The following is a 27114-nucleotide window of genomic DNA, read 5'->3' on the forward strand; positions in this document are numbered from 1 at the left end:
TGAACAACTTTTGTGGTGAATTAATTTTCAATCGGCTAATTATTAACAGAATTGGTTGTTTAGCTAATGCAGCGGTCCCCAACCTTTTTCCGGTTAAGGACCACCTCTGGTGGTGGGGGAGAGTTGCCGGCCTGGACGCCGCACATCTGCATTTTCACCAGCAGGTGGCGCTAACGCGCATGCGCGTTTGCATCTGCTGGCGTGCCGGTGGCCGCACCTGCCTCTCCCCCCCCCCACAGCAAGAAGCTAGCCGGGCCGCTTCACCGCTTCGCTCGGGGCCTGGTGAGCTTCTCGCTGCGGGGGGGGGGGGGGAGGCAAGCGTGGCTGCCGGTGGCCCGGTACCAAGGCCTTCGGGTTGACGACCCCTGTTCTAATGCAACTAACACCACTTAATTTTAGTTTTTATATAGGTCTGTGTTTTTGACATTAAGTTGATTGAATGTAGAGGACAGGACGTCACGCTTTAGTAGTGATGTTGCTAGGTGTTCTTTTATTGCCAGGCATTAATCAGAAAGTTTAAACTTGGGTTTTAGCAAATATAGATATTATATAAAAGCAAAGGGCCGTGTGTGGCGGTCTACACTTGCCCTTGCCTTCCGGTATTCCTTTCTAGTACAGTCTCTTGCAACTCATTGAACGGCTCTGAATTAAAGCTGGGAACTCTTCAGATCAGATGTGATATTGTGTGGTGTCAAGATCGGTAACTTGAATTGACACAATTATGCATGTTTTCCATTTGTGTATGGGACTGTCAGTTGCAGCCTCACAGGTTCAGTGTAAAGGCCATTACAAAGAGATTGGTAGTCTGCAGTTCCAGGAAACATCTCTTTTTAAACAGCCGTTGCCTCTGTACTAATGTAGCACAAATTCAGAAAAAAACAATTATAGTATGATTGAGTGATCACTCTCCAGTTAAATTCTTGAAATAAACATATTTCATTCTTTAAAATCTGAGTACATTTCAAGCGTATACAGTTGCAGAAATAAATATGATAGAGGGGAGTTTTTAGGAATTATAAGAAGTCAAAACTTGTGGTCTGCTACCAGATGTCATTGTTTTTAAGTCCCTCTCATTAATTCAAGAGAATCAACAATACAGTTTGAGCACTTGGGACTACCATTGCAAGGATTTTTAGTCAACTTAGAGTTCTAGAAAAAGTTAGCTTTTTGGCAAGTTCTAACAAGTTGCTGTATCGTGTAGTAAGGCAAAGTGATGTATGGTAGTTGTTTTTCCAGCTCATAAGATATTTCCAATTAGGTTATTGATGCATCTGAATAAATTGCCTTACTATGTAGTAGAACCTCAGGGATCTATAAAATGAATTTTGTTGGCTCTGATCAGTACAAAATGAATTTTTACTCATACTGTTTAAGCAGTCTTGCACTGGAAAATACTTAAAGACAACATTCAGGCTTAATGATGGAGACAAAGCCTGAAACCATACATTTCTTCTTATCCTTTAAATCATATGATCTTTGAGCAGTGTAGGCCATCGTAGTAAAGCCTTGACTATGTGTGTGTTTTTTAACTCTGTTATCCTAACAAAACAAAATTCTTAATACAAAAGTGAAGCATGTTTGAACCACTAAGTTACAATATTTATGAGGAAATTAGATTGATAGGAATATTTGTTTAAAACCTTAGGTAATTAAATGTGATATGAAGTTATATTATTCATGAACTGGAAGGCCTGCTCACAATCTCTGTAGCTCAGTGTTTCAGAAACAAATCCACATTTCTTTGGTGGTGGTTGGTTGTTTTGTAACCATGTTAATTAAAACACAAGTTAATTTTCAGTTGATGCACAACAGAACTGTTCTGAGTTGAAGCTAAGCAGATCTCTACATTCCAGTGGAAAAGCAAGGCCATTGTACTGTGGTGCAGGTTGTTGAAGAACTTTTAGATACTTGATAAATTCAGGCCTTTAAAATAGGCTGCTTCCTGAAAGGCTAACTGCACATTTCAAAATGAGGTCTGGCAGAGAAAATTACTGTTTTATTCTGAAGACCAGTTGTGTTGAAATCTTGCCCAGGTTTAGTCCCCTTGGATTTCTTTAAAAGAACAGATTGACCTTGACTTTCAGGCATATTCAAAACATAGATGACACCATTAACGTCTGCGTTCATTACAAGTTTGCAGCACATGTAAACAACAGTAGCTGTGCATTTTGCTCCATGCATGAATAAAGCTTGAGAAAAGACTCTTTAAAGACACAATACAAAAACACCTTAATAGGATTTTAACGTTTTTGTATTGGACACTTTTAGATAAACAGTGATTTTGCTTTATTGTGTTTGAACTTGATGATTTAATTTTGCTTTGCCTATCCCAAATTATGGGACTGAAAAGTTTCTAGAAACAACCTGATAGGCTTCATTCACCTCCCCCCCTCCCAGTATTTGAAAGGTGCTTTGAAGCTTTGTACCTCCTGTGATATTGCTTCATATAATGTTCTTGCATGGACTCTCTCTTCCCACCAATCCCATTTTAGTCTTGTGGGATGCTTCATTATACCTTTCAGTGTAATTTTTAAAATTAGAAAGCCATTCTTCTCTGTTCTCGAAAATAAATTTACTGGTTCCCATTAATTGGTACAGTAGCCAGGAGGTGGAATAATATTTAAATGATCTTACTATATGTGATGCAGGTGGAGTTCTGACTACAGAATTGGTTCTCATATCTTCCAGTTCCATGAGAAATATCTTTTCAGTTTAAACCCTAGCTGTGTTGAACAGCTTTGACATAACTTGGTAACATTAGTAGTCTCATAGAACTTATAATTTGGCCTTTGGATGGGGGTAGGAGTGGGAGAGGTGAGAAAAGAGATAAAAGGAACAACAAATACAGGCTGCTAATGAGCCGGGGTTCAGCTTCTATGTTTCTTTTCTATTGTTTCTTTTGTATTCACTTAACTTGCCCCACTTTATCTCTCAGCTTTGTCTCTCCCCCACCCCCAATCCTCCAAACCAATTCTCCCATGCCTCCTAGGATAATTTGTTTAGTTAACGCTGCCATTCTTTCTTTGTCCAAATTTATACATTTTTGAGGTTGCATTCCTTTACACATATTCTGAGGAATAAGCTATACTGAGCATAGTGAGTCTTATTTCAAATTAATGTTGTATAGGATTGGGCTGTTGTTTTTCATAAATGTTTGACACAGGGCTGAAAATGGAATGTTGGATCCTATACGTTCTTTATTGCTAGCAGTCAGTGTATTTCTGTCATGCAAGATGCATTCCACAGATGCAGGTGCTTCTGGCATCAGCAAAAGAGTCTCTTGCATTGGGGTTATATGCCAGGTGCACAGGTGGTAGTGGAAAGGAGTGTATACGTTCCAACCTTGAGAGAGCAAAATGTGTGTCCATTTTGTAGTGTTGGAGTCTGGAAAACTGATCTCTGTTAAAATTAAATTCCTGGTTTATAGTACTTTAAAAAAGAAAAAAAAGGACTATTGTGTTGTCCTTGCAGAGATTATTACAGCAATTTAAAATTTATCTGGCATCATTTAGTTAAAATGTTAAAGCAAAATTGGCTTCAGGCTTTCCTGCCTGCTTTCTCTTTGCCATTGAAAGCTAGATTTGTAGCTGAAAACTGATATTGCTCAGATTCCCAGTGGTAGTTGACATACAGTGGCAGCTTTCCAACATGCTTGCTTATCCATTTTACAGGTGTAGCAATGATGCAAATAGTCAGCTGCCCGTATGTAAAGACAGTCGCTACCACCAAGACCGGTAATTTTTTAAAACCATCTTAGTTTGTTTGTCTGTAAGTTGGCATGGTAGTGAATGTTGTTGTTTACCTTTTATTTGCTTTTCCCAATAACTGGATCTATATTTCCAAAATGCACTGTAAATATAGCTTTCCATGTAGCCAGCAAGCAACCCCCAATTAATTGGCAGTGTTAGCCTAATACAAAACCTCTGCAAATTCAGATTATTTTATTCATGTGAATCTCTTCCATCTCCATATATATTTTTGTGTGTTTAGGCATAGTATTTGTTTTTTCGCTCCTGACACCTGTGCAGCAATCTGACTGTTTGCATGTTAGTGTGCTTGTGTATGTGTTTATGTGTGTCTTTGTTTAAGCGTGCATTGTAAGGTTGTTTTAAAACACTGTAGTCAATACCTTAGCTTTTCAGTGAAGTGCAAGTGTAGAGTTGGCCTGTGCTAAATATGTCTGACTTAATTATCCTGAAATCTAAAGAATTTCATATAATGATACTTAAAAGACAGAAGTATTACAATTAACAATCTAGGAGTCATAAGTAAATTAATTCTTTGCACTTTTCATAGAAATTATCATGGGTTGGATCTATAGCATAACTCATATAGCATGACTTTTTTGCTTTTTAAAAACCACATGCCCAGCATACTAAAGAAATAAAATATATTTAATTCTTAATGGTGAAGAACTCACTAAAGCCAGTAAAAAGCTTTATGAGACTTTAAAACCAAGTCTGTAAAAATCCCAAGATCACAATGGTTCCTTAAAAATAATGTTCATTTTTGAATTCTAATTAAGACCACAATCTAAATCCCCAGTTATGATTTAGTTTTTTCTGCTGAAAATGTTAGATGGAGTTCAGTAAGCGCACTGGATTATCTTTCCATAGCACTGTGGAAGCCTTGCTTATGTGTACGTGGGCAGCCCTGTTGGACCAGTTAAGAGACTTTTTGATAAATAAACAGCAACATCTAATTACTTTGGAGAATTTTTTTTGGGGGGTGGAGGTGATTCTGTGCAACTCAATCTAGTCTTGCTGCTTTTAAAAATATATAATTCCATCTTTCAGTGGTCATTATTGCATACAGTATATGTGATTGGAAATAACTAATTATATCACATTTATATTGCACATAAAATACTTGTGCTGCTCCTAGTTGGATGTGCAGTTGATAAACATTAGTGATTTAGATGGAAGAAATATGGGGGTACAGTTTAGAAACAGCACATTAGTTTTCTGTCTTAACACTTTCATTTTTATTTATAAGCCATTATATTATATATGCTTATTTCAGTTTGTTTCTTTTGACAAAAAATGATACTTGATCGGTTTTTGCCTTTTTATTACTCCTTTTATGTAGGTGTCTTGCCAGGAATGGCTCCTCCTATTGTACCTATGATCCATCCTCAGGTTGCTATTGCCGCTTCACCTGCTACATTGGCTGGAGCAACAGCAGTCTCTGAATGGACAGAGTACAAAACGGCAGATGGGAAGACTTATTATTATAACAATAGGACACTAGAATCGACATGGGAGAAGCCTCAAGAACTGAAGGAAAAAGGTATGGTTTCAGTTTTGAAGCTTGGGTAAAACTGCTTATGATGATGTTTTAAAACTTGGCTAAATTAATGGAAGTGAAAAATTCTGTTGAAAATTGAAAGCTAGCTTGGTGTAGTGGTTAAGAGCAGCGGCTTCTAATCTGGTGAGCTGAGTTTGATTCCCTGCTCCTCCACATGCAGCCAGCTGGGTGACCTTGGGCTAGTTGCAGTCCTGTTAGAAGTTGTTCTCACAGAGTGGTTTCTCTCGGCTCTCTCAGCTTCACCCTACCTCACATGGTGTCCATTGTGGGGAAAGGATGGGAAGGTGATTGCCAGCCACTTTGAGACTTCTTTGGGCAGTGAAAGCGAGGTATAAAATGCATCTCTTCTTCTAAGCAAGACATCTTTTCAACATTTTATCTTTCAGGCTTCACAGTATGATATACTTTTTCAGTGCACTATGTGAATAGTGATCAAGGAACTAGTATTAAGACATGTATACCATCAGTGATAAAGGACTCCACTATAAACAGCATTTCCTTCTTATTTGTTGTGTAAATGTTTAGCAGCTATTTTATTCCTAAAGAAGTAATGTTATTGTCTCCAGTTATTAAAATGTATTGCTACTAATTTGATTCCTTGCTATATATAATAAGAGAATGATCTTGCATGCATTCTTCCATATACAGTTATTAGCAACTGCTACTGTTTAATTAGTTACTTGGCCATTTCATCCCTACAGGTATGGATTGATAGCAATAGCAACACATTATTTAATAAAAGCCCAATGTAAAAGAGCTATATTCTCTATCAGAGATCATGGCATGATAAAATCTATTCAAAACTTATTCTGGCAGAAGTTTTCATGAGTCAGACTCCTCAGTTTACTCTATGCATTTAAAGAAGTGACATCTGATTTATAAAAGCTTGTGCTGGAATAAATGTATTAGTCTTCAAGACTTCACGTGAATCCTGTATTATTTTGTTTAAGCAGACTAATATGGCTAATCATTTAGAATTATTATGGTTCCGAAAGTGGAACTGAGTTCCTGTGTTTGGAAATTCCAGTGTATTTAGAGGAAGACAAGTAATAATCTGTACTATTGTGGAGCCATTGTTTTTTATGGAACTATACTTTCTGTAGTGAAACATAAGATCCACTTCTCTGTACTTAGTTTTCTTGATCTTTCCTCTGCCTGGGTTATCACTGATCATTTTGTCCACTTTGGTACCCTTTTTTCATAAAGTTCTGCATGAGATTCTTTGCTCTGCCATCTCTTCCTGTCTGTTCAGCTGTTTGCTCCTGTTTCTTTTGGTAACTTTTTCTTTGTGTATCTTCCCATTTCACTCATTCTACAGCTTAAACTTCCATTTGTGTGCTGTAATACCTGTTACTGTTTTTCTTTTCTAACCTTTCAGTCATTGTTCAATCTCATATTTCCCTTTGACAAGCATTTCTTTTTGAATATTCAGACATTTCACCCAAAATACAAAGCTGGAACTCCTAAACTTTCCACTCAGCCATCTCCCCTTCCAACACTTCTGTTATTTTTATCTTCTTTCTCAGGCAAGCAACTACTGCGTAATTTGGGTTTGACTTCTCTTCCCACATCCAAAGTATTGCCATCTTACTACTTTGTTACCTTTTAAAGGTATCCTACTCTTTCCTGTTTCCACCTACTGCTTGCTTATCTTTCTGATAACCTTATGAGGTAGGTTAGGCTTACCATGAGCTTATGCTTTTCAAAGTGACAGGGAGGAACTCCTCATGAAGCAGTTGCTTTTCATTTATACTGACCTGTTAAACCTTGAAAATCTGTGTGTCTACAACTTTGTCTTACAAACTATCCCTTCTATTCCTTGACTAGGTTCAGGTAGAATTCAGCAGTATACCATATATGTAGGTCTTGGTCATTACCTGGCAGTAAACTCACTGATGTTGCTTATGTGAAGATTCTCATAAAAAATATGGCCATAGTTGACACTGGCAAAAATGGAAACATTAGAATTAAAATGTACTTTACATTTTCTGTTGATAAATTACTATTTTGTGTACAAAAATCAAAGTATATATCTTTTGTAGAAAAAGTAGAAGAGAAGATGAAAGAAAGCATTAAGGAACCTGCTGAAGATCCTTTGCCTATGGAGACAGAAGAGGAAGAACCTAAAGTAGAACCTATCAAAGAACTTATAAAGGAGGTAAAAGACCTAATACTACTGCAGGTAAAGTTAGTGTTGAGTACTCTGGTGGATGGAAACACAATTACAGAGAGAGAAGTTCTAACTTAAATCAACTTGATTTTAAACAAAACAAAAGTATGCAAGTAATTTATTTTCTGTCACATACTCAGAGTAGTTGCCAGAATTGGGCACAAAGCATATTAGCCAATTTACTACCACTGTATATGCATAAAGAGTAGTTACATTCCTCTTCAAGACTGCAGTTCTTAATGACTACTGAATGAATCATCCCAGGACCTGCAAGGAGAAGCAGCTATGTGGCTGTGACTAAAATGAAGAAAGAGAAGGAATAGCAATCACTCTTTCCTGTCCTGTACACACAATTTGCTGAGGAGAGAGGGCAGCTATCTCCTTTTTATCTCTTCTTACTTCAGCCTGCCAGTTCTCTGTGTTGCTCCTGAAACCCTAGGAGTGATTTGGGGTGGGGGGCTGGAAGGAAGCTGCAGTGATGGAGGGAAATGTGTGCTCTCTGGACACAGGTAATAGAATATTGCCTGGTGACTGATTAACAATGCGAACTGTAGACTAATATTAAGTCTGTTCTGTTTCAGGGCTGATCAGAAGCAGTCATTGGGGGGATAATGTCTACACAATATATTCTATATTTTCACTACTGAAAACTTGTCAGCTACAATTCAGTACTTTAAAAATAAAAAAATGAAAGTGATAGTAGAGCTAGATTTGAGCTGGTAGCACTAAAGTGATAAAGGATACTGTTTCTGCTATAGCAAGTGACGGGCATAGAAAATAATTTGACAAACCTTAACACAAACCTTATGTTTCCTAGGGAATTACTTAATGATTTATTAAATATTAGTGGAAGTAAACATCTTGATTTATTAAATTGTGTTTATATATGCAATGTACATAAGTGGTGTCTTGGAGTAGACTTTTTTAAAAGGTAATTTTTTTTTAGTGTGGCAAAAATCTCATTTTATTCTGTTACTTACCATGCTACTTTTTCATTATTATTTTAAAATAAGTGCAAGACTTGATTAAAGAATAGAACTCATTTGTACAGCCTTATGTTTCCTACCAGGAACCAAAAGAGGAAGAAATGACAGAAGAAGAAAAGGCAGCTCAGAAAGCAAAACCAGTGGCTACAACCCCTATTCCTGGTACTCCTTGGTATGTTGCCACCTTTCTCAAACTAACGTAATAGTGTGTGCATAACTTTTCTTGCCCCATACTGCGAATATTAACTTTTGATTTAATAATCCTACAAATAAGTATGCTAATTAATAATAGAATTTGGAAGTTAAGCAAAAAAATAGTTAATTAACTAATTGATTAACATTATCTTCTTCACCAGTATTCATAGCTACTGAATACTGAGGAAGTGAAAGTGGTGGGTGGGTGGGAGCAAAAAGCAGCAAGAGTAGGTGAAGCAATAAGGGCAAGGGGCAAAAAAGAGGCGCTAAGAGCTGCAGGGAAAGGGAACAAAAAGCAACAGAGGTGGGGCAGCAGGTAACAGGAAAGTTTTTCCTCCCTTTCAATTTCAATCTGCTTGTAGATTTTTCAAGGCCAAAAGCCTCCAATCTTTCTGGAGTTATTCTGTGCCAACCATGGTTACATGAGATTTTGCTTGAACTCAGGTGGCATTTTCCATTGGAGGGGGAGTGTTGTATTCCCCAATTAAAAAAATATTGGTGGGGGGTGGATACTCAGCTTATCACTTGGAGGGGTCAGAGGAGCCAATCCTTCCTGCCACTTGAAGCTAATCTATGAAACAGTTGCTTTGCAGTATCTCTTGATTTTATTAATACCTCTTCTTAGAAGACCATAGTTTTGTTTATTTTATTACTAAAACCTGAACAGTATAAGAAAAGAGCATACAACAGCCATAAAATGTGAAAGGGGCGGGTCCATTTTCTGTCTTGCTGCAGAGCCCCACATTGGAACTGCGTGAGCACAGGCCAGCCACAGAAAGTCTTTTCTAGTTGAAGCCCTACAGGGGGTGCTGCGTTTTGAATATGGCCTCTAATGCAGTATTTAAGAAATGTTCCTGCTGTGGCTTTGATGAACCTTATCCCCAGGCTGAGGAGTTTGACATGGAGGAAGGTGAACTCATTCAACCACCACTCTCCCCCAGCACGGCCTCCAGCCCCTCCCCGGACACATCCGTCAAGGATTCCTCCCTTGCTTCCCCTTCCAAGGACTACCACGTCCATTCAGAACAGCTTCTCTGCATGGTGAAGGCACTAGACCCAGGCATCTCATCCACAGATGTTCTTCTGAAGGACAAGGTTCTTAGTCATTTATATTCCGATACCCTGACAACCATTTCCCTCCCTATCCCGGAAGGTTTTGAAGACCACACAGTTCCTATCTGGAAAGCCCAGCTTCGGCTACACGGAAACTGGATCCATAAAGTAGGATGCTTCGAATTTTCTCACTACATCCTCCCTCCACATCAACCGTACTAGCGGATATGCAGATCAAACAACGCCAAGGCCAACATTCTGACCCTTTGGACTGGGAGAGTAGGATATTGGACAGTTTAGGATGAAAATCCTATTCTTCCACTGCCCTTTCCTTTTGAATCACTAATTATCAAGCGATAAATGCTGGATATCAAATGGTCTTTTGTGAGGGCAAGTTGAAATTTCTGGACTTGTTACCAAACAAGTCAAAAATATTAGCTACGTTCATTCAAATGGAGGCATTTAAGACATCCAAACAGGCCATTAGCATGGGAAAATATTCCGCCGAGGTTGCAGCCCGTGCAGTGGCATCAGCCATTACCCTGCGCCGCCACTCTTAGCTCCAAGGCACATCCTTACCACTTGACACCAGGGCTAAAGTCAAGGATCTTCCTTTTGAAAAGGACTCTTTATTTGCGGCTACCAGTGACGACTTCCTGTCCTCTTTGAAGAAGAGTCACCAGACAGCACGTTCTCTCAGCTCTTTCCCCTCGTTTCCTTCTTTTCACCCTTGTTTTTCCCAACAACGTTGCAATACACCATATTTCTGTTCACCCCCGCCCCCTCCTGAGCAGTGTCCTCCCCAACCATTCCACAATTTTCAAAAGAAATGACATCCTCAGCGACCTAAAAGTCAACAATATCCCCAGCGAGACTAGCCCCCTCAGCAACAGGGGCAAAACAGATTTTGACAATTAACTTACCAAACTATTGGCCAGGTATTTTTGGGGAATTGCTTAGCCTACTTCACAGACTCTTGGTCGTTGGTTACCCAAGATTCTTGGGTCCTCTCTCTAGTCTTTCATGGTTACTGTTTGGAGTTTAACTTGTTAGCGGTTTGTTTTCCTGGTTCCAAAGCGCACATTAACATGTTTATTGAATTTGACTCGCAAGTGTTGGAATTGTTAAATAAAGGAGCGATTGAGGAGGTTCCTAATGGAGGTTGGCAGTAGCATGTGTGAAAAGGATCTAGGAGTCTTAGTAGACCATACTATTTTTGAACATGAGTCAACAGTGTGACTCGGTGGCTAAAAAGGCAAATGGGATTTTGGGCTGTATCAAACGGAGTATCGTATCCAAATCACGGGAGGTGATGGTACCACTTTACTCTGCTCTGGTTTGGCCTCACTTGGAGTACTGTGTTCTGTTTTGGGCACTCCAGTTGAAGAGGGATGTAGACAAACTGGAGCATGTTCAGAGGATGGCAACAAAGATGGTGAGGGATATGGAGACCAAGACATATGAAGAAGGGTTGGGGGAGCTTGGTCTGTTTAGTCTGGAGAGGAGATGACTGAGAAGGGATCTGATAAACATTTTCAAGACCCTTTTGAAGGGTCGCTGAATGCTGCTCCCACAACATCCCGATCTAATCTCCTTCCTATTGCTCCCATTCTTCCCACCAGAATGGTTGCACCTGACAGCCTGGTTACTCAACTGAATATTTGTCTCAAGGGGTTAAAGAATTTCTCCTGCAGTCTAGATGCCCCTCTATGAAATACTCCTACAGTTTGAAGTGGGATGGATTTGAGGAGTGGGCCTGTGACAGACAACTTTGTCCCTTTTCTTGTCCCCTCCCCATGGTTTTGGAGTACTTGCTATCCCTGGCTTGACAGGGTCTCACAATATCCTCTATTCGGACCCATCTAGCGGCCCTGTCTCCATTCCATGATCAGTTTCAAGGCTGATCTTCATTCTCTCAACAAATTATCCTGTTTTTGAAGGGTTTGCTCAATATGTTTCTGCCCCTTCCGAAGGTTACCCCACAGTAGTATTTACATGGTTTTGTCAGCCATGATGCTACCTCCCCTTTGAACCCTCAAACTCGGTTCCATTGGGAATCTTGACAATTAAATCAGGTTTCCTAGTTTCCATTACCTCAGCAAGGAGAGTGGGAGAGATTGTGCTCTTAGAACTGATGCTCTGTTCCTACAATTCTTTTCTAGTACAGTTATTTTATGGCTCGATTCCCATTTCCTTCTTAAGGCAGTGTTGAGCTTCCATATGGCTCAACCTGTTTTCTTTCTGGAGTCATCTTCCAGTTCCAAGAAATCATTACACTCAAGAGGTTAAAAGAGCACTCCTTTATTATTTACGTAGAACATGGGAGTTTATAAAATCAAAAATCTTTATTAATCTGTTATTGGGGCCCGAATAAGGGTTGTAAGGTTTCTCCAAATACTATCTCAAGGTGGATGGTGTCTACAATCAGGTCAGCTTATTTGGCTCCAAAAGTTCTTGCCATGTCGGAGTTCAGGCTCATTCTCTTCGTGCAATGGGCTTCTCAGCAGCTTTTCATTGGAATGTTCCCTTGAAGGAAATCTGTCGAGCAGATACCTGGGCAAGGGAAGAAACCTTCATGAGACACTATGCTATCAGCCTCCAAGATAGAAAGGATTTGGGGTTTGGGAGAGCTGTCTTCCAGTCTTTTCTTAAAGGCTCAGCCCACCTCCACAGGTATTGAGATCATGAAGATCCCAATTTGGGGCTGCACAGCAAACAGGGTTTCACTTACCTGTAACAGTTGTTCATTGACGTCTTGTGTGCAGACACACATTCCTTCTTCTGTCCCTGTTGTGAGCCCTTTTTATCTTGGGGTCTCGGCTGGTGTCTCAGCTTGGGGTCTCGGCGGCAGTTTGGAGCTGAGGCTTGAGGGGGCGCTCCGCCCATATCACGTGTGCATTTGGGTGGGAAGCTGCAAACATGCGCACTGTGTTGGAGCGGTAGTGCCCCCTGTAGGGCTTTAGCTAGAAAAGACTTTGGCTGGCCTGTGCTTGCGCAGTCCCAACATGGGTCTGCACACAAGATGTCAATGAACAACAGTTACAGGTAAGTGAAACCCTGTTAAACAGGGCAATATAATAAAAACAGTTAAGAGAGGGATAAACATCTGTTTATTTTGCAAAACCCTGGTTGAGAAAGTCTGGCATAGAGGATAAAATGGGACTTCGTAGGATCTCACAGGCCAAAAACCGGAGTGGAAAAGATTCAAATATTTTCCTCATCCAGGAAAATTTGAAAATGACCAGCCGCCAACCATTTATTCCAAAACATTTTAACAGGGCAAAGCACTTTAGATTCCAAAGCCAAAGTACCATTGTAAGAAAACTGTTTGACACCCTTGTTGCCTCTGTGGGCTAGGCATAGAGAGCTTCAAAGGGGGATTGTGTGGTGTGCTGGACACCATCGCAAGATGACTTGGGATTTAAAAGTAAACAGCAGTATTTTGAATTATGCCTGGCAAGAGATACTTGGATCTTTCAGCACGAGAGATATAGTCACTATATTCAGTATCCTGTGTATTGAATTATTTGATGTTTCCAAACAGTTTTCACATAAAGTGCATTACAGTTTTTTTAAGTTAGATACAATCAGATCATGGATCACAGGGACAAAATCACAATTTTCAAGGCACATCAGTAGCTGGCCCTGTTCAGCACTTCCCACTGCCCATTTAAAGATTACAGCAGTTATATTTTGCTCAGGATGTGAACTGCTCCACAGTGTATGGGGAAAAAATAGAGGGAACATTGGCTGGAATATTAACCTAGTGTGCCAAAAAGTGTAACTGGATTCTAATCTGGATTTAGCATCTTCGTTCCCATGACTCAACAGCAAGTTGCATTATACAAGTTTGTACCACAGTTTTATCTGCATAGCTTTTGTTGAACATCGCATTTAGTCAGGATGAGGGTTGGCCTGAAATTTTTTATATATATATATAAATTTATAAATTTATAAATTTATATATTTGTAAATGGAGCTACTTTTACTAATTTCTGAGTAGGAAATTTCTCAGGAAAACTAACAGTAAGAACTGAGGAATTAGCTGTGGCAGACATCTCACTAGAACCTGTATATGAATTGCCCTTTAGGTCAGTTTCAGTTTAGATGTCTTAAATGGGTTTTGTGAAAATACTATAAAAGATTTGTGCCAGAAAAAAACAGAGGAATTCAGAGGGAGCCTCTATTGAGACCTGTTCCCTTTCTACTCACTGATTCAAAAAGGGAAAATTGTGAGCTGTCTTGAGTGAGGTCCACTAATTTCATTATGAAATTGTGAGCAGGTGAGCTGCCTACCAAAAGGTTCTTTTCCCCCAATCCTGTACTAATACATGGAAGGAATTGGCTTGAGTGGTCATATTGCTGATTTCCTCAGACCTATTAAAGAGTAAGGTATGAAATAATGGCAGAGAGATTAATCTACCAAGAGAAATAATTATGGCAGACTTCAAAGTAATTAATCAGGTGATCTAAAGGAACAGAACTAGGACTTTGATCATGAACAGTATGCACCTTTTTCTGACTGTTTGTACTGCAGTGATCACATGTTTTCAGAAGCATGCCCGCAAAATGAAGTTTTTCCTAGTTCCTCCTCAGAATTGATTTTCTCTTTTTTCCTTGTACTCTTACCAGCATTAGACTTTTATTTTGACCCACCTTGATTATTCTTGTATAGGTTTATAGACCAAAATTATCCCTAACTCATAATATGAAGTTCTACTTAGCTTGAGTGCCGGCAGTGATGGATCTTAAGCCCATGGCTATAATCCAAAGGACTGCTTTCAGTCCAGGACTGCTTTTAATCAAACACAGAATACAGGTAAACAGATTTATGGCTTTTCCATAGGTGCGTTGTATGGACTGGTGACGAGCGAGTTTTCTTTTATAACCCTACCACTCGACTGTCTATGTGGGACCGACCAGATGACCTAATAGGAAGAGCAGATGTGGACAAAATTATTCAAGAGCCTCCTCACAAAAAAGGAATGGATGAAGGAAAAAAAACAAGTAAGAACAAAATCTGTGTTAGATTGATTTCCCCTTCAATATTGTAATGTGTAAGTTTAATCTGTTTTCTCACTGGTTCCAATTTGATGCTCACCTTGAAGCAAGGGGCATAGTCAAAGCAGATGTTAGAGTTTGTAGCGACTTAGGCTCAACTGAATTTAATTTCACATTTTTTATGTTCATGATAGGCAACATATTTCTCCCACTGATGTTCTCTTCCCTGTCCACTAGGAGGCAGAATCCTGAAAGACAGACTCTGGTTGAGACCAGTAATAGAATTGAATTTGGATTTTTGCAGACTAGTCCCCTCTCTCCTTTTTAGTCACAGGAGTTGTTAAATGTTAGTGTTTGTGTGTGTGTGAAATTGAAGATGGTGAGTAAGCCTACTGATTAGAGGTCTTATAGCTTTATGGGAGCATGCTGAATAGAGTGGAATACCCAGTGTTCATAGTGAGCAGAGATTCGAACCTTGATATCCCCAATTGTTCTGCATTTTTAACTTCTATACTACATTGGGAACCACATACTGTGTGTGTCTTCAGCACTAGGCTTCTAGACTTTTGTTCAGCATATTTTATAACTAGGGCACATGAGGAGATGTTTTCCCCTCAGGAGAAGTCCCAAGGCCAACTTGACTTCTTTGTATGACGGATTGGTTTGGGGCTCTTGTAACCAACCCCTGTTCATCTTCATGGTTTCTGTGCAGCTCCACGTGCAGGTTCTGCAAAGATTGTAAGTTGTAAAGGATAGTAAAGTGGGGAAAAGGAGAATTCTATGACCTACTCTCCTAACCTATACTGCAATAGCATTACTAGGACTACTTTGTAGGATACTCATTACTGAAAGTGCTAGATCAGAATTCCTTTAGCATTCTGGTTACAGTACCAAGCCAGTATTTTGGGTTCAAATGACTAAAAGACAATGGAATGGTAATCTTATACTGTTGAGATTTAATATTTTCATAGTGCATATGGGAGGCTACTGCCAGACACTATGATATGGAGGACCTGGCTCTAATCTTGATCACTCCCTGATAGAATGAAGAAATAATAAACTATTAGATAACTATGCCACTGTAGAAGGATTTGTACAGAATATTTTTTTCTGAAAGAGATTGTTTGCCTCTAGATTAGACTAGGCAAATTCATGGTTTGTCAATGGTTGTTAACAGCTTAATGGAACTTCAGAGGCAATGTACATCTGGATACCAGGTTTTAGGGTACAGACAGCAAGCATAGGGTCTTCATGATCCTTGTTGGACGTTTTCAAAGAATCTGTCTGGCTCCTGATGGAAAGCAGGTTGCTGTAAAAGATAAACCATACTACCACTTTGTCCCTAGCTTCAATCTAAGTGAACGAACAGGAGGTGTTCTGAACAGCACACTGTTGTCCTTTACAAGTGTTGGATAAAGCATTTCACGTGTCTGGTGACCCTCAATACCTTTGATAGCTCTGCAGGGACAGAGGATCAGTTTTGCCATAATTTGTTCATAAGGCTTTCTGGTTCCATTTGGAATCTTACATTCCTTATTGGAAAGTGTATGCAGGTGGTATCTGAATACTGCCTCTAAGATTAAAAAGCATCTGCTCTGAGTCTTGACCTCCTTCCAGGAGGAAGCTTCTGAAGTCCTTTCACCTCAAGGAGCTGAGTCAGGCACATCTACAGTATATTTCCCTTCCTTTTAATGTAAGACCTTCTCAAAGATTCCCTTTGAAATTGTCATTTTTCTTTTTAGCTTCAGTGCCCTTCTCCCTCTTCAAACATCCTTTCTTACCAAATCAATTATCATGGTAGAGAGAGATAACTATTAGCTAATTTTTGTGTGTAAATAACCACTTCCAGGACTATTTATAACCATTTCCAGGATGAAGCGGCAAGAACATCTTATCGCATGCTTAGGAGGGCGTATGAGATGGCAGTGAAAGTGGCTAAGCATGAGTTCTTTGCCATGGAAATTGTGTCCATGAGCTCTCACCCAGCTCAATTGTTTAAGGTAGTTCGATATTTTACCACCCTCAAGGGAAGCGCCAAAATTTTAGTAAATTGGACCTGAACTGTGAGGCATCAGCAAGCTTTTTTGCAGATAAAGTATTGTCGTTCTGCCTCTTTGGAAGCACCTCTTTGAAAACCTGGAGGGGAGTCAGGGAGGACCCTCCCTGAGTTACCCTGGAAGTATGGGGGGTTACATATACCCACTCCCCCCTCTCAGCCCCTGGGAAAGGAGGTAAAGCAGGGGAGGGACTCTCACTCAGGTGTAGGATGCAGATACCACCCTCCAAGCAGGAGATGATGGGAATAGATGGGAATTGCTGCTCATCACACATAGAGCAGTTCTTCCCATTCCCATCACCTCTCCTGGGGAAAAGGGACACTGCATGCCAGAGCTGCAAGGGACAGCTGTAGCTCACTAACTAAGCAATGCTTGGGTGTCATCTCCAGGTGCGAACTGGAGACCCACTGAGGTCCACTCAGAGCTCCCCTGGGTTCCACTGGAGAGAAGAGGGGCCCCCTGCAAGGGTGTGAATGGGGGAAATCTCCCTACACTACTAGTACCAATTATGGTGCAGGGATGCCAGCCTCCAGGAGGGACCTGGGGGAGGAGCAGCAGACATGCTGGCTCCTTCCTCCCGTGCCTGGGCTGCCTTCTCAGCCTCCTTGGACATCCACCAGACTAGTCTTGCACCATTCTGGAAGGCTCGTCTCCCTCTTTTCAATGCTGCCCATTCCATGCGGATCACACAGGACTGCACCCTTGTATGGCTCTGACTCACATAGGGGCCTAAAGCGGTTCTCAAGCCCTCTCATGAGCTTCTGTGCAAGCGCTCACACGGCTGGAACTATGCCTGCACATCCTCTAGCTGGGTCCATAAAGGGGGCCATTACCTGATGGGCCTTATGGACCATGGGCAAGACCAAACTCGCCACGTCAGATGAGAGCATTTCCGTGAAAGTCTTGAAGGCCTCAGGAACTTCCACGGTCTAGGCCATGGTCTCCCACTCTCGGTTGGTGAGCCATTCCTCAAGCATAAACATCCTTGTCTCCTGGACAAGGCCATCTAATGCTCTCCTTTGCTCTACCAAGCACTCAAGCATGGCACATGTGGAGTTCCAGTGTGTACTTATATCTCCGATCAGGTAGTGCTCCGGCACGCCCATCAGGACCTGCTTTCTCCCCAGCCTCGAGACGTACGAGCTGTGGGAGAAATGCACCATGATCTTTAGGCACTTCTCAATGACATGCCTGAAGTCGGTGTCTTCGGTGGAAGAACTGGTGGAGAAGGTGGACTGTACAGGAGATGTGCTTTTAGGCCCATGTCCTTGACCGCCTTTGTCATGCTTAGGGCACCATCTGTCACCAAGAATCCCTTGGTGAGCCCACTGTCTAACTACCCATCTAACATCCTTGTGATGGCGCCCTAAATGTTGTCCACTGTGTGCCACACATTGAAGGGCTCGATGTGCAGCAAGGCATGGCAAAAGCTAGCCCGTTAGCCCTCACCCTGCCTAATAGACTCCACCCCACCCAGGACCTCCCGTACATCCCAGCAATGCACAGTCAGCAAGATGTTTGCGTCCTGCGCATGAAATGATGTCCATATGTCCAAAGTGAAGTGTATGGTCCCAGAAGCTCAGTGGTCCCAGGACATCTCTACCTCCACGTGGCACCTGTCTGCCCTATAAATAGAGGTCAACACTGTCCTGCTAATCATGGTAGGACTAGAAGACGTGTACCAGGTAGATATGTAATGGCAGATCCGACAGAAGTAAACATCATCGGCCAGATGAAAGGGGTACCCTCCCACTGCCATGAGCCCAGCCAGGTCATGGTTAGTGGCCTTGCACCCTGTCTCAACACCCCCCTTTGGCATGCCAGAGCTAGACTGGGCAAGTATTTCCACCATGGTAGCTTCCCTTCTTTTCACTCCCCCCCCCCCTCCCAGAAGAACCCTTTGGGAGAGCTCTGGAGGTGGAGGTCCCGGGGAGACTCTAAAAATGCTACTGGCTGGTAGTGCCTGCGCAGGCACTCCAGTTGCAGCCTGTCTCTCCCCTGAAACAGGACAACCTGGTGATGCCTCTTCAGGTGGTTCATGAAGGCACTAGTTATGTAGTGATGCTCTGGTCTTCCACGACTCACCTTCTGCCTGCATAGCTGGCACTCTTCCAAGTGGGTACCCTCCACTATCTGGAAGTGATTCCATACTTTGGAGGCTCAGAACCCCACAGGCTGCCTTGAAGCCTCGGAAGTCCCCTGAGCCTGCCTCTTGTGAGGAGCTCTGGCTGAACACACCGTGTCCTGAGGTAGGGCCAGAAAGAGGTGAGAGAGGGGGAAGGGGTCGAGATTTCCTCTTGCGCCACCTCTCCTGTCTGCTCCTATTTCCCCTCAACTCAGGCCTGCTGGATCCTGGAGGAGAAAGAGGAGTGGACTGGCGGGCCAGTCGCTCCCCCATCTCCCCAGGGCTCTCTGCACCCCTATGATGATGCCTGCGGACATGAAGGACATGCCACTCAGGTTCACAAAGCTCACCCTGAGGGAAAGATCAAGCAACGGCAGTAACAGGATGGGCTGCCTGATCAGCAGGCCCCGCAGTAGTGCCAGCACTTACCTGCTGCACCTTTGAAGGGGGCGCCCCAGCTGCCGCCTCAATAAAGAGAGCCTTTCGGGCGCTCTTTATTGCACCACTCTGGCCAGAGGTCAGAGAGGTGGAAGGTCAGCCCAAGAGAGGCTTCTTCACAGGTGGGGGGAAGGACACTTCCATCACCCCCTCACTGCCCTCCACCCCTCTAGTTTTCTTGGCGGCTTTGCCACTAGCCGGACCTTCCTTCCACTCATCTCTGCTACCCTTGGCCAAACTGTGTCTAGTCTACCTTTAGAGACAGGGAAACTAGAGGCCCTGCACTACCTGCAATGACACCTGTTTCTAAGTAAACCTGGCTGGAAACTTCTTAAACCTCTCCCCAGCTACTTTTTTGCTTTCTTAGACCCTAAGTTGACTTGACTTCTATGGAGGTTTTCAGCTCCAGTTTTCTCTTGGAGATTTTAAACAACTACAGGCACCTGATGCTAAGCCTGGCTAGCTTTGAATGACCTGAGCTAACCTAGAGTAGGAAAGAATGAGGAAAAACCTTTTTATTTGTTTGTTTGTTTATTATATTTATATACTGTCCTCCCCTGAGGCTCAGGATGGTTTACATAAAATGTATAAACAGTACATGAAACAAGTTGTAAGTTTTTAAAAAGCTAAACTCAGAAGACCCCCTCCTGTTCCGCTAAGAACCCCTGAAACTGGTGGCCTTCAAATCAAGTCAAAGTTGGCCTTCAGTGGAGAAGAGGCACAGCCCCTGCAGGTGGTTTTAAATTATTAAGCTATTATTAAGTGTTCCCACTTGCCTTTTCTCTTATGAATCCAATCCTGAGCTGGCTAATTAGGAAAGGAACTGTCTATTCTAAAAACTAGTAGGACTTTAAAATGTTTCCTAAAACAGTCTCTTTTACTGCCTATTTAGAGGGGCAGTCCTAATTGGGTACCCCAAGAAGAACCAAACAGTCCCCCATCTCCAGGATACAATCAGAAAATCACAACAAAAGCCAGCCACCCAGGGAACTGTCCCCAAAGATGGCAACCAACAAAACCAAGACCTGCAAAGAACTCCTAAATGCTAAACTAGCAGCCCAAAAAATCACTGCACCCCAAACCACAATACAGAGCTAGAACAATAAAAATGGACTCAACACTGCACTTTAAGAACATCAGATCCCCCTTCCCCAGTAGACAAACTCTGCCCTGCCCCCACAAAAATCACACAAATGCAAACCTACAAAGAAGGGAAAAACACCGGAATCAATCTTTCTTTAACTCTAACCAGATACCCCAAAAACAAGGAACTCTACTCGCCGTGCTCCTACCCCCCAAATACCCCCCCAAACACAGCAACAACAGCAAAAATTCAACTCCAACAATTTCAATCAACAATTAACCAACACAGGCCCAGAACAATAAAAATACCAGCCCACTTTAACACCAGACTCCCCCCCCCACAACTTGGCAAACACCCTCCAAAAACAGTAAAACCAACAAATGAACCTCAAAACAACCCCCCCCCTTCCAAACACACCCCACCCACAGAAACCCAAAGAGAAAAGGGTTTTTTTTAGGAAAACAAGAAGTGGGAGAAGGAGAAAAACAGAAATATAGAGCAGTGGTCCCCAACCTTTTTATCACCAGGGACCACTCAACACTTGACAATTTTACTGAGGCCCAGTGGGGGGGGGGGGTAGTATTCCCTGTGATTGCAAGTCTGTGTTTCTGGGTACAGAATTCAGCGGATTTCAGTACATATAACACATGATCTAGCAATGTATGCATTCTGAGTGAGCACCCCTTGCAAATGGTATAGCAGACTGAACTGGGCATCTTGAGGATTTTAGCTGTTGTTGTTGTTGGACAAATAAGAACTTTTGGTCTTCATTGTCTTGATTTGAATGACATTAGAAGTGTAGTCAAATACAGGACTTTCAATAGCTGGGGGAAGGGATTGTGTCCCAGTGTGTCCATTCAGATCGACCTCTTCTGCACCCACTTACAGAAGCCATTTCAAAAAACATATACCCAAAGTTAACCTTCCAAAAGGACCACTAGACTCCCCACAAACATGCACACTGGAGAAAGCACGTGGAGAATGCCCCGCCTTCTTGGCTGGGGTTAGCTTTCGAGGGGATCCACAGACGCGAGGAGCCCCTGCGGGGGGACCAGAGCCACGCGAGAGGCCTCTTCCTCCAGCCCCCCGGGAAAACTAGAGGCCACTTTACAGAACAGGCTCCGGGAGGCTGCAGTGGGCTTGCCCGTTCCCTGTTGGGCAGGTGCCACCCGGACACCGTTCTCAGCCGGCGGTGGGAGCAGCCAGAGGCCGCGACCTGCTGTTACCTCAAAGGGCCGCCCTCCCTCTGCCAGCCGCGAGGAACTCCGGGCACGTTGAGCTCCGCTCCCTCAAGCCTTCCGGACCAGAAGGATGACTATGCCGCGCCCCCTCGGCTCCTCAGGCAGTCAAGCGCGCGCCAAGCCCAGGGTGCGCCGCGTTGCTCTCCGAAGCCGCCTCTCATTGGCTGATTTGATCTCCGCCGAGTCCAATTTGTCAAGAGCGGGAGACAGGCGTTCCGCGCCCTTCAATCCTTCGCAGCCACCGTCAAGCTCCCCGCCCTCTCGTTCGGCTTCTCTTAAGGCCTTCTGGGAGTTGTAGTTTTATGGGCCGTCGTCGCAAGGCTGCAATACTTTAGGCTGGAGAATTGGCTGCTGATTCTAGTGATGCCCCCGTGGGGGGGGGAACGATGCCCCTTCTTGTTTTAGACTAGACTCTGTCCCGCCTGCCCTGCCTGCCGTCGCTCCCCGGGGACACGCGCACCCTCCCGCACTCACCCAGCACGCTGGGGGCTGCCTCGCCCTCTGCCGCCGCCGAGCCCCGCTTGTGCTGCTCGCCCTCCGCCGGCCCCGGCCCGCTCTCGGGCATCATGCGCCGCTGCCGCCTTCATGCGTGCCCTGCGCCGGCCCGCACCCCGGGCAGCATTGCAGGCACTGAGCGATGCCCACCCGCTCTCAGCAGCAGCAGCGGGAGCAGGAGCCGCGGCGCACCAACGGTGGGCGCGCAGGGCAGCAGCAGCCACCGCTGCGGAGCATTGACAGCCGGAGCGCCATCAGGGCAGCCGGGCCGGGGGGGGGGACCTGTGCCGGCCACTCCTCCCACAGCCTCCGCCGGCAGACAGAGCAAGGCAGCAGGGACAAAGCGCGGCCCTGATTCCCTCTCCCCGCCCTCCCGCAGTAAGAAGTTTTTTACTGCGGGGTGGGGTGGGGAGAGGGAACCGTGGCCCGGCGCCATGGCCTTCGCGGCCCGGCAGCGGGCCGCGGACCGCAGGTTGGGGACCACTGATATAGAGGATAGAGGAGAGGAGTCCCTCAGTCAAAACATTGAGATGTCTTCTCCAGCGATGATCCTCCACAATTCAAGCCCTTCACCGTCTGGGACCCACATTCCGGAGGGACTGCCTGTCACCTTACGCCCTCTGCAGAGCTTTGCGTTCTGTGAGCACTAACTTGTTGGTGGTACCTGACCCCCGGGAGATTCGCCTGGGGTGTGTGTCCTGGCCTTGACCATTGCCAGGGCTTTTTCAGTCCTGGCTCCAACCTGGTGAAATGAGCTCCAGGAAGAGCTGAGAGCCCTGCAGGAGCTCCCTGCATACCGCAGGGCCTGAAAAACGGCAGATCTGCAGTTTAGGCCAGGGCATCTCAGATCGGATGGGCCCCTCCAGGTTAGATCATCATCTGGTAGTGGACTGCCATCACTCATAGATGATTCCCATGGTACACAGAGAGGGAGCTAGTCAAACGGGGGGGGGGGGTGCAGGGAGAATAGATTTTTAACAGGGGATTAATATTTATATATTTTATGTGAGGTTTTACTGTTTTGTTAACCATCCATGAGACGGCTTTGTTGATAGCGGCGGGCAATAAATCTAGTAATAATAATATTGTGGTCAGCTAAATGTAGATATTTAAACTGTGCTTTTTCTCCTGGAAAATCTGGTTATTTTATGTATTGCTAGGTCAGAATACTTAAAAGTCCAGATAGTGAACTAATGCTGAGTTGTAGTATCTGCATGCCTTACCTGGTTGTATCCAGTAGAAAAGCTCATAGAAGTAGATAGAATGGATCTTTCCTTCATCTTTTCTAAGTACCTGCTGTTGTCTCTCAAATATTCTGTGAAGATCTGGAGAGCCCTGCAGACAAAACATAGCATATTGGGTGGGGGCAGGGGATGCAATGTTGAGTATGAAAGCAGTTTTCCTTCATTGACACAAGGTGCCAATGGAAGAAGGAGAAGAAAGAAATGTAACTGATTTCCCCCTCGTTGCTGCAGTGCTTCATACCATTGTATATGTATTTATTTACAAGATTCTTCCAGTGCTCGGAGAGGATTTTCAGAACAAGTGTCTGACAGAAGAAGGGCAAAATTAGGAGATTCTGTGTCTTCTTTTTTCATCTTTTTCTTAAACCCAAGCTATTAGTTACTTCATTTGGATTTTTAATGCTGTTCATTTATATGGAGTTAGAGATTAGAGATTCTTGTAAGATGTATTACAAAATGCTGTATGATAGAACAATTCAGTAGTAGAACAATTCAGCTTTAATAAAAAGACAAAATATGTTGAAGTTGAAAACATAAAATTTTATATAGGCCAAATTAAGAAAATATATAGATAAAAATAATGTAGACCAAACATGTGTTGACAGAATAGTCTTATTTAGTGGTCTCTAAAAGATGGTATTATTTCTTTAAATGTACATACACTTTTATATTAAACTTTCATTAGTATAAAGAGAATAGTAAGTTCCTTCAGCGCTAGGTCTTGCTTTGAGAAATCCAAGGTATCAAAAAACACCGTTTCAATTCTGTAATATCTTTAAACCGCTCGTGGTGCCGCGGGCGCCACGGACTAAATAAAAGGCTAAGGGGTTCTAGGGCGGGATGTGTCCGTGATGAGGAAGGGTCCGAATTGGACCCTTCCTCTAGACAGACAATCGGAGGGACCAATTGGCAGGCGCGCAGCGCCTGCCGATTGGTCCCTCTGATTCCCGGCCCCAGCAAGTGCGAGCCGCGCGCAGCGCGGCTCGCACTTGCTCCCTTTGCACTTACTCCCTTTGCCGGTGGCCTGGCACGTTGGAGGCGCAAAGCGCCTCCGATGCGTCCGGCTGCCCGCAAGGGAGTCCCCGGCAGCCGCGCAGAGCGCGGCTGCCGGGGGTTCCCTGCCTGCCGGCCTGACGCAGCGAGAGGCACAAAGCGCCTCTCGCCGTCTCAGCCCGCCGACCGAGCGAGCCCGGGACCCCCGCCGAGCCACAGCGCCATCCCGCGCTGCCTGCAAAAGGGAAGCGCGGAGGCCTCCCTCCTTTCCTCCCTCGCAACGCTCTTGGCCCACGTGCGGCGCCGGCTGGCTGGCTGGCAGGCTGTCTGCCGCTCCGCCTGGCCACTTTGAGGCGGAGAGGTCTCGCGCTACCAGTCGGGACGGCCAGCGAAGGAAGCCGCTGGGAGCCACCGGCCCGTTGCTCCTGGCCCGCCCGCTGCTGGAGCCGCCGCCGCCGCGGCGACATGAGGCAAACAGGCGGGGAGACAAGCTGCGTCGGAAGCCACAGGGACGGCCGTCTGCCCGATCCTCTCCGCCCGCAAAGCGCCTCCCGATCCGCCCCCTCTGTGCTCCGAAACAGCTGTCCGCCCGCTGCCATTACCTGCAAGCCTTTCAAGGCCGCAGGTCCTCGCTGCCGCTAACAACATATCGCCCCCCAGCCCAGCCAGCCAGCAGCAGCCGGCGGGGGATGCTTCAGGGCCGCCGCCCGCACTTACGCGACCCAACACGGAGCGCCAGCCGCCCAGCTCCCGTGACGCCGGCTGAGGCTGCTCCCGCCTGCCGCGCACGCGCAGGACGCCCCACTGCCGCCCATAACTCATCGCCCACCGGAACACACCACCAGCTGCGGCCGGTGGAGGAAGCTTCGGGGCACCCGGCAGCGCCGGCGGCCCACTCCACCAAGCAGCCCAAGCTGGCCACCTCCACCGGCACCACATGCAGCCGATCACGCCTGCCACCCAAGCGCCGCCCGCGCCGCCGCCCACCGGCCACAGCCTGAGTGCCCAGCCAGCTTCCCAGCCGCAGCTCGAGAATCCTACGGAAGTCAATACTACGCAAGTCCACTTCCTCCTGCCCTCCAGCTTTCCCGCCGCGCCCCCCCCCCAAGGACACCAGGTAGGCCGCGAGGTCCCACCCCTCCCAAACGATCCAGGACTTCCATAGCCCCGCCGCACAGCCCTGCTAGCGCCCGCTGCATTTTGCCTGCAGCGGGCTTATTTTCTAGTACTTGTATAATTATGAAACTGCCATCTGTTGATAATTGGTGAAGTATGTTGGCCAAACATATATTCCACTTCCACTTAAAACAAAGCAGCAGGATTCATTGTTAGCCACTGTTAGCCACTTTTAAATAGCACGGACATATCCTAAATGCCACCAATTAAAAAACAAACTGTATCCAGATTAAATATAGTCAGTCCAATCAGGTTTAGTGACTGAAGGATAATGAAAAAATAGAACCCAAATAAGTTCTCATATTGCAGGTACACAGTCAAGATGCACCTACTTCTTTCATAAAAGTTCAATACAGATTTACTAAAAGTACCATACTGATGCCAAACCTTTTCCTCTCACTCATGGGTTCCTGCCTCTAATTCCCTTTTTTTGCTTGTAAATATACCAACTAAGTTTGCATATAGGGCTAAGTTTGCATATAGGTTTATAGGGCATTGTTTGATGGTCCCTGGTGGTGGTGGTAGCTGCTGGAACCTTGAGTTCCAAACCAGTGAGCTGGGCGAAAGTGGTTTTCCATAATCAAGGATTTGTGGCTCAAGGAGAGCACACACCAGAACCTTTTAGATTGCCTGAGTTGGAAGGTGGCATAAGAAGAGCAGGTTTTTGTACCATGCTTTTCACTTCTCAAAGGAGTCCCAAAACACCTTACAAACTTACACCTTTTCCTTCCTCTCCCCACAACAAACACGCTGTGAGGTAGGTGGGGCTGAGTGAGAAAACTGCTCTAAGAGAACTGTTCCAACCCAAGGTCACCCAGCTGGCTGTATGTAGAGGAGTGGGGAATCAAATTTAGTTATCCAGATTAGAGCCCACCACTCTTAAACTGCCACACCATGTTGGTGAGATGGGAAGGTGTTTTGCAGATTAACACCATAAATTGTCAGTTCAGGTGCTGTAGTCAGCTGTAATTTGCAACTGCTAGAAGCCCACTATTCAGGAGTTGAGGGGGGAATATTAATCCCACAAAAGAACTTCTGATTGCCAGTCCTTACTCTGATGTTCCATCTGAATCTTGTTTCTTGGAGGGTAAAATGTAAGGTTCTGGAAACTGTTCTAGAGTTGGTGTATCTTTTATCTAAGTATTAATTGAAGACATGTATTATTGATTGATTAAATACTATGATTCCTTTGATCTTGAGATGCTGATGTATCTCCATAGGATATCTCTCTGTCTTTCAAAAATAACATGAGGTAGATTCCTCAGAACTATGCAGGCGACAAGCAAGAATAAATGATGACGTTTGGTTGAATGATCTTACAAGTTTACCAATAGAAATCTCTCTTTCAGTAAAAGACGAACATGAAATGCTAGAAGAAACCAATGAAGATGAACCTATTAAAGCGAAGAAACGAAAGTAAGTTTACCTAAAATTAGTAAATGGTATTCGTAAATGGGGGCATTCTTGGGCTCCATAATTTGCCTGTGGTAGATGATTGTGAGGGAGAAACGGGAAAGCAGCTTTCTCTACTACAGGATAATGAATGGTG

The 27114-nt window shown here is 44.3% G+C and overlaps 1 protein-coding gene across 7 annotated transcripts in view; it reads left to right on the forward strand.

Annotated features, from left to right (window-relative positions):
- Window positions 1-27114, forward strand: part of TCERG1 (transcription elongation regulator 1) — a 67557-nt gene that overhangs the window by 19218 nt on the left and 21225 nt on the right. For 4 of the 7 annotated variants that reach the window (XM_077326976.1, XM_077326980.1, XM_077326983.1 and 1 more), the window contains 6 exons: window positions 3672-3734; window positions 5089-5289; window positions 7350-7489; window positions 8547-8635; window positions 14558-14718; window positions 26915-26981. In XM_077326976.1, the coding sequence (XP_077183091.1) occupies window positions 3672-3734; window positions 5089-5289; window positions 7350-7489; window positions 8547-8635; window positions 14558-14718; window positions 26915-26981 (721 nt within the window). The remainder of the gene's footprint in view (window positions 1-3671; window positions 3735-5088; window positions 5290-7349; window positions 7490-8546; window positions 8636-14557; window positions 14719-26914; window positions 26982-27114) is intronic. The other 3 variants (XM_077326977.1, XM_077326978.1, XM_077326979.1) reach the window with 3 other exon arrangements.

The sequence above is a fragment of the Paroedura picta genome, chromosome 3 (genome assembly GCF_049243985.1).
Source record: "Paroedura picta isolate Pp20150507F chromosome 3, Ppicta_v3.0, whole genome shotgun sequence".
Taxonomy (NCBI): domain Eukaryota; kingdom Metazoa; phylum Chordata; class Lepidosauria; order Squamata; family Gekkonidae; genus Paroedura; species Paroedura picta.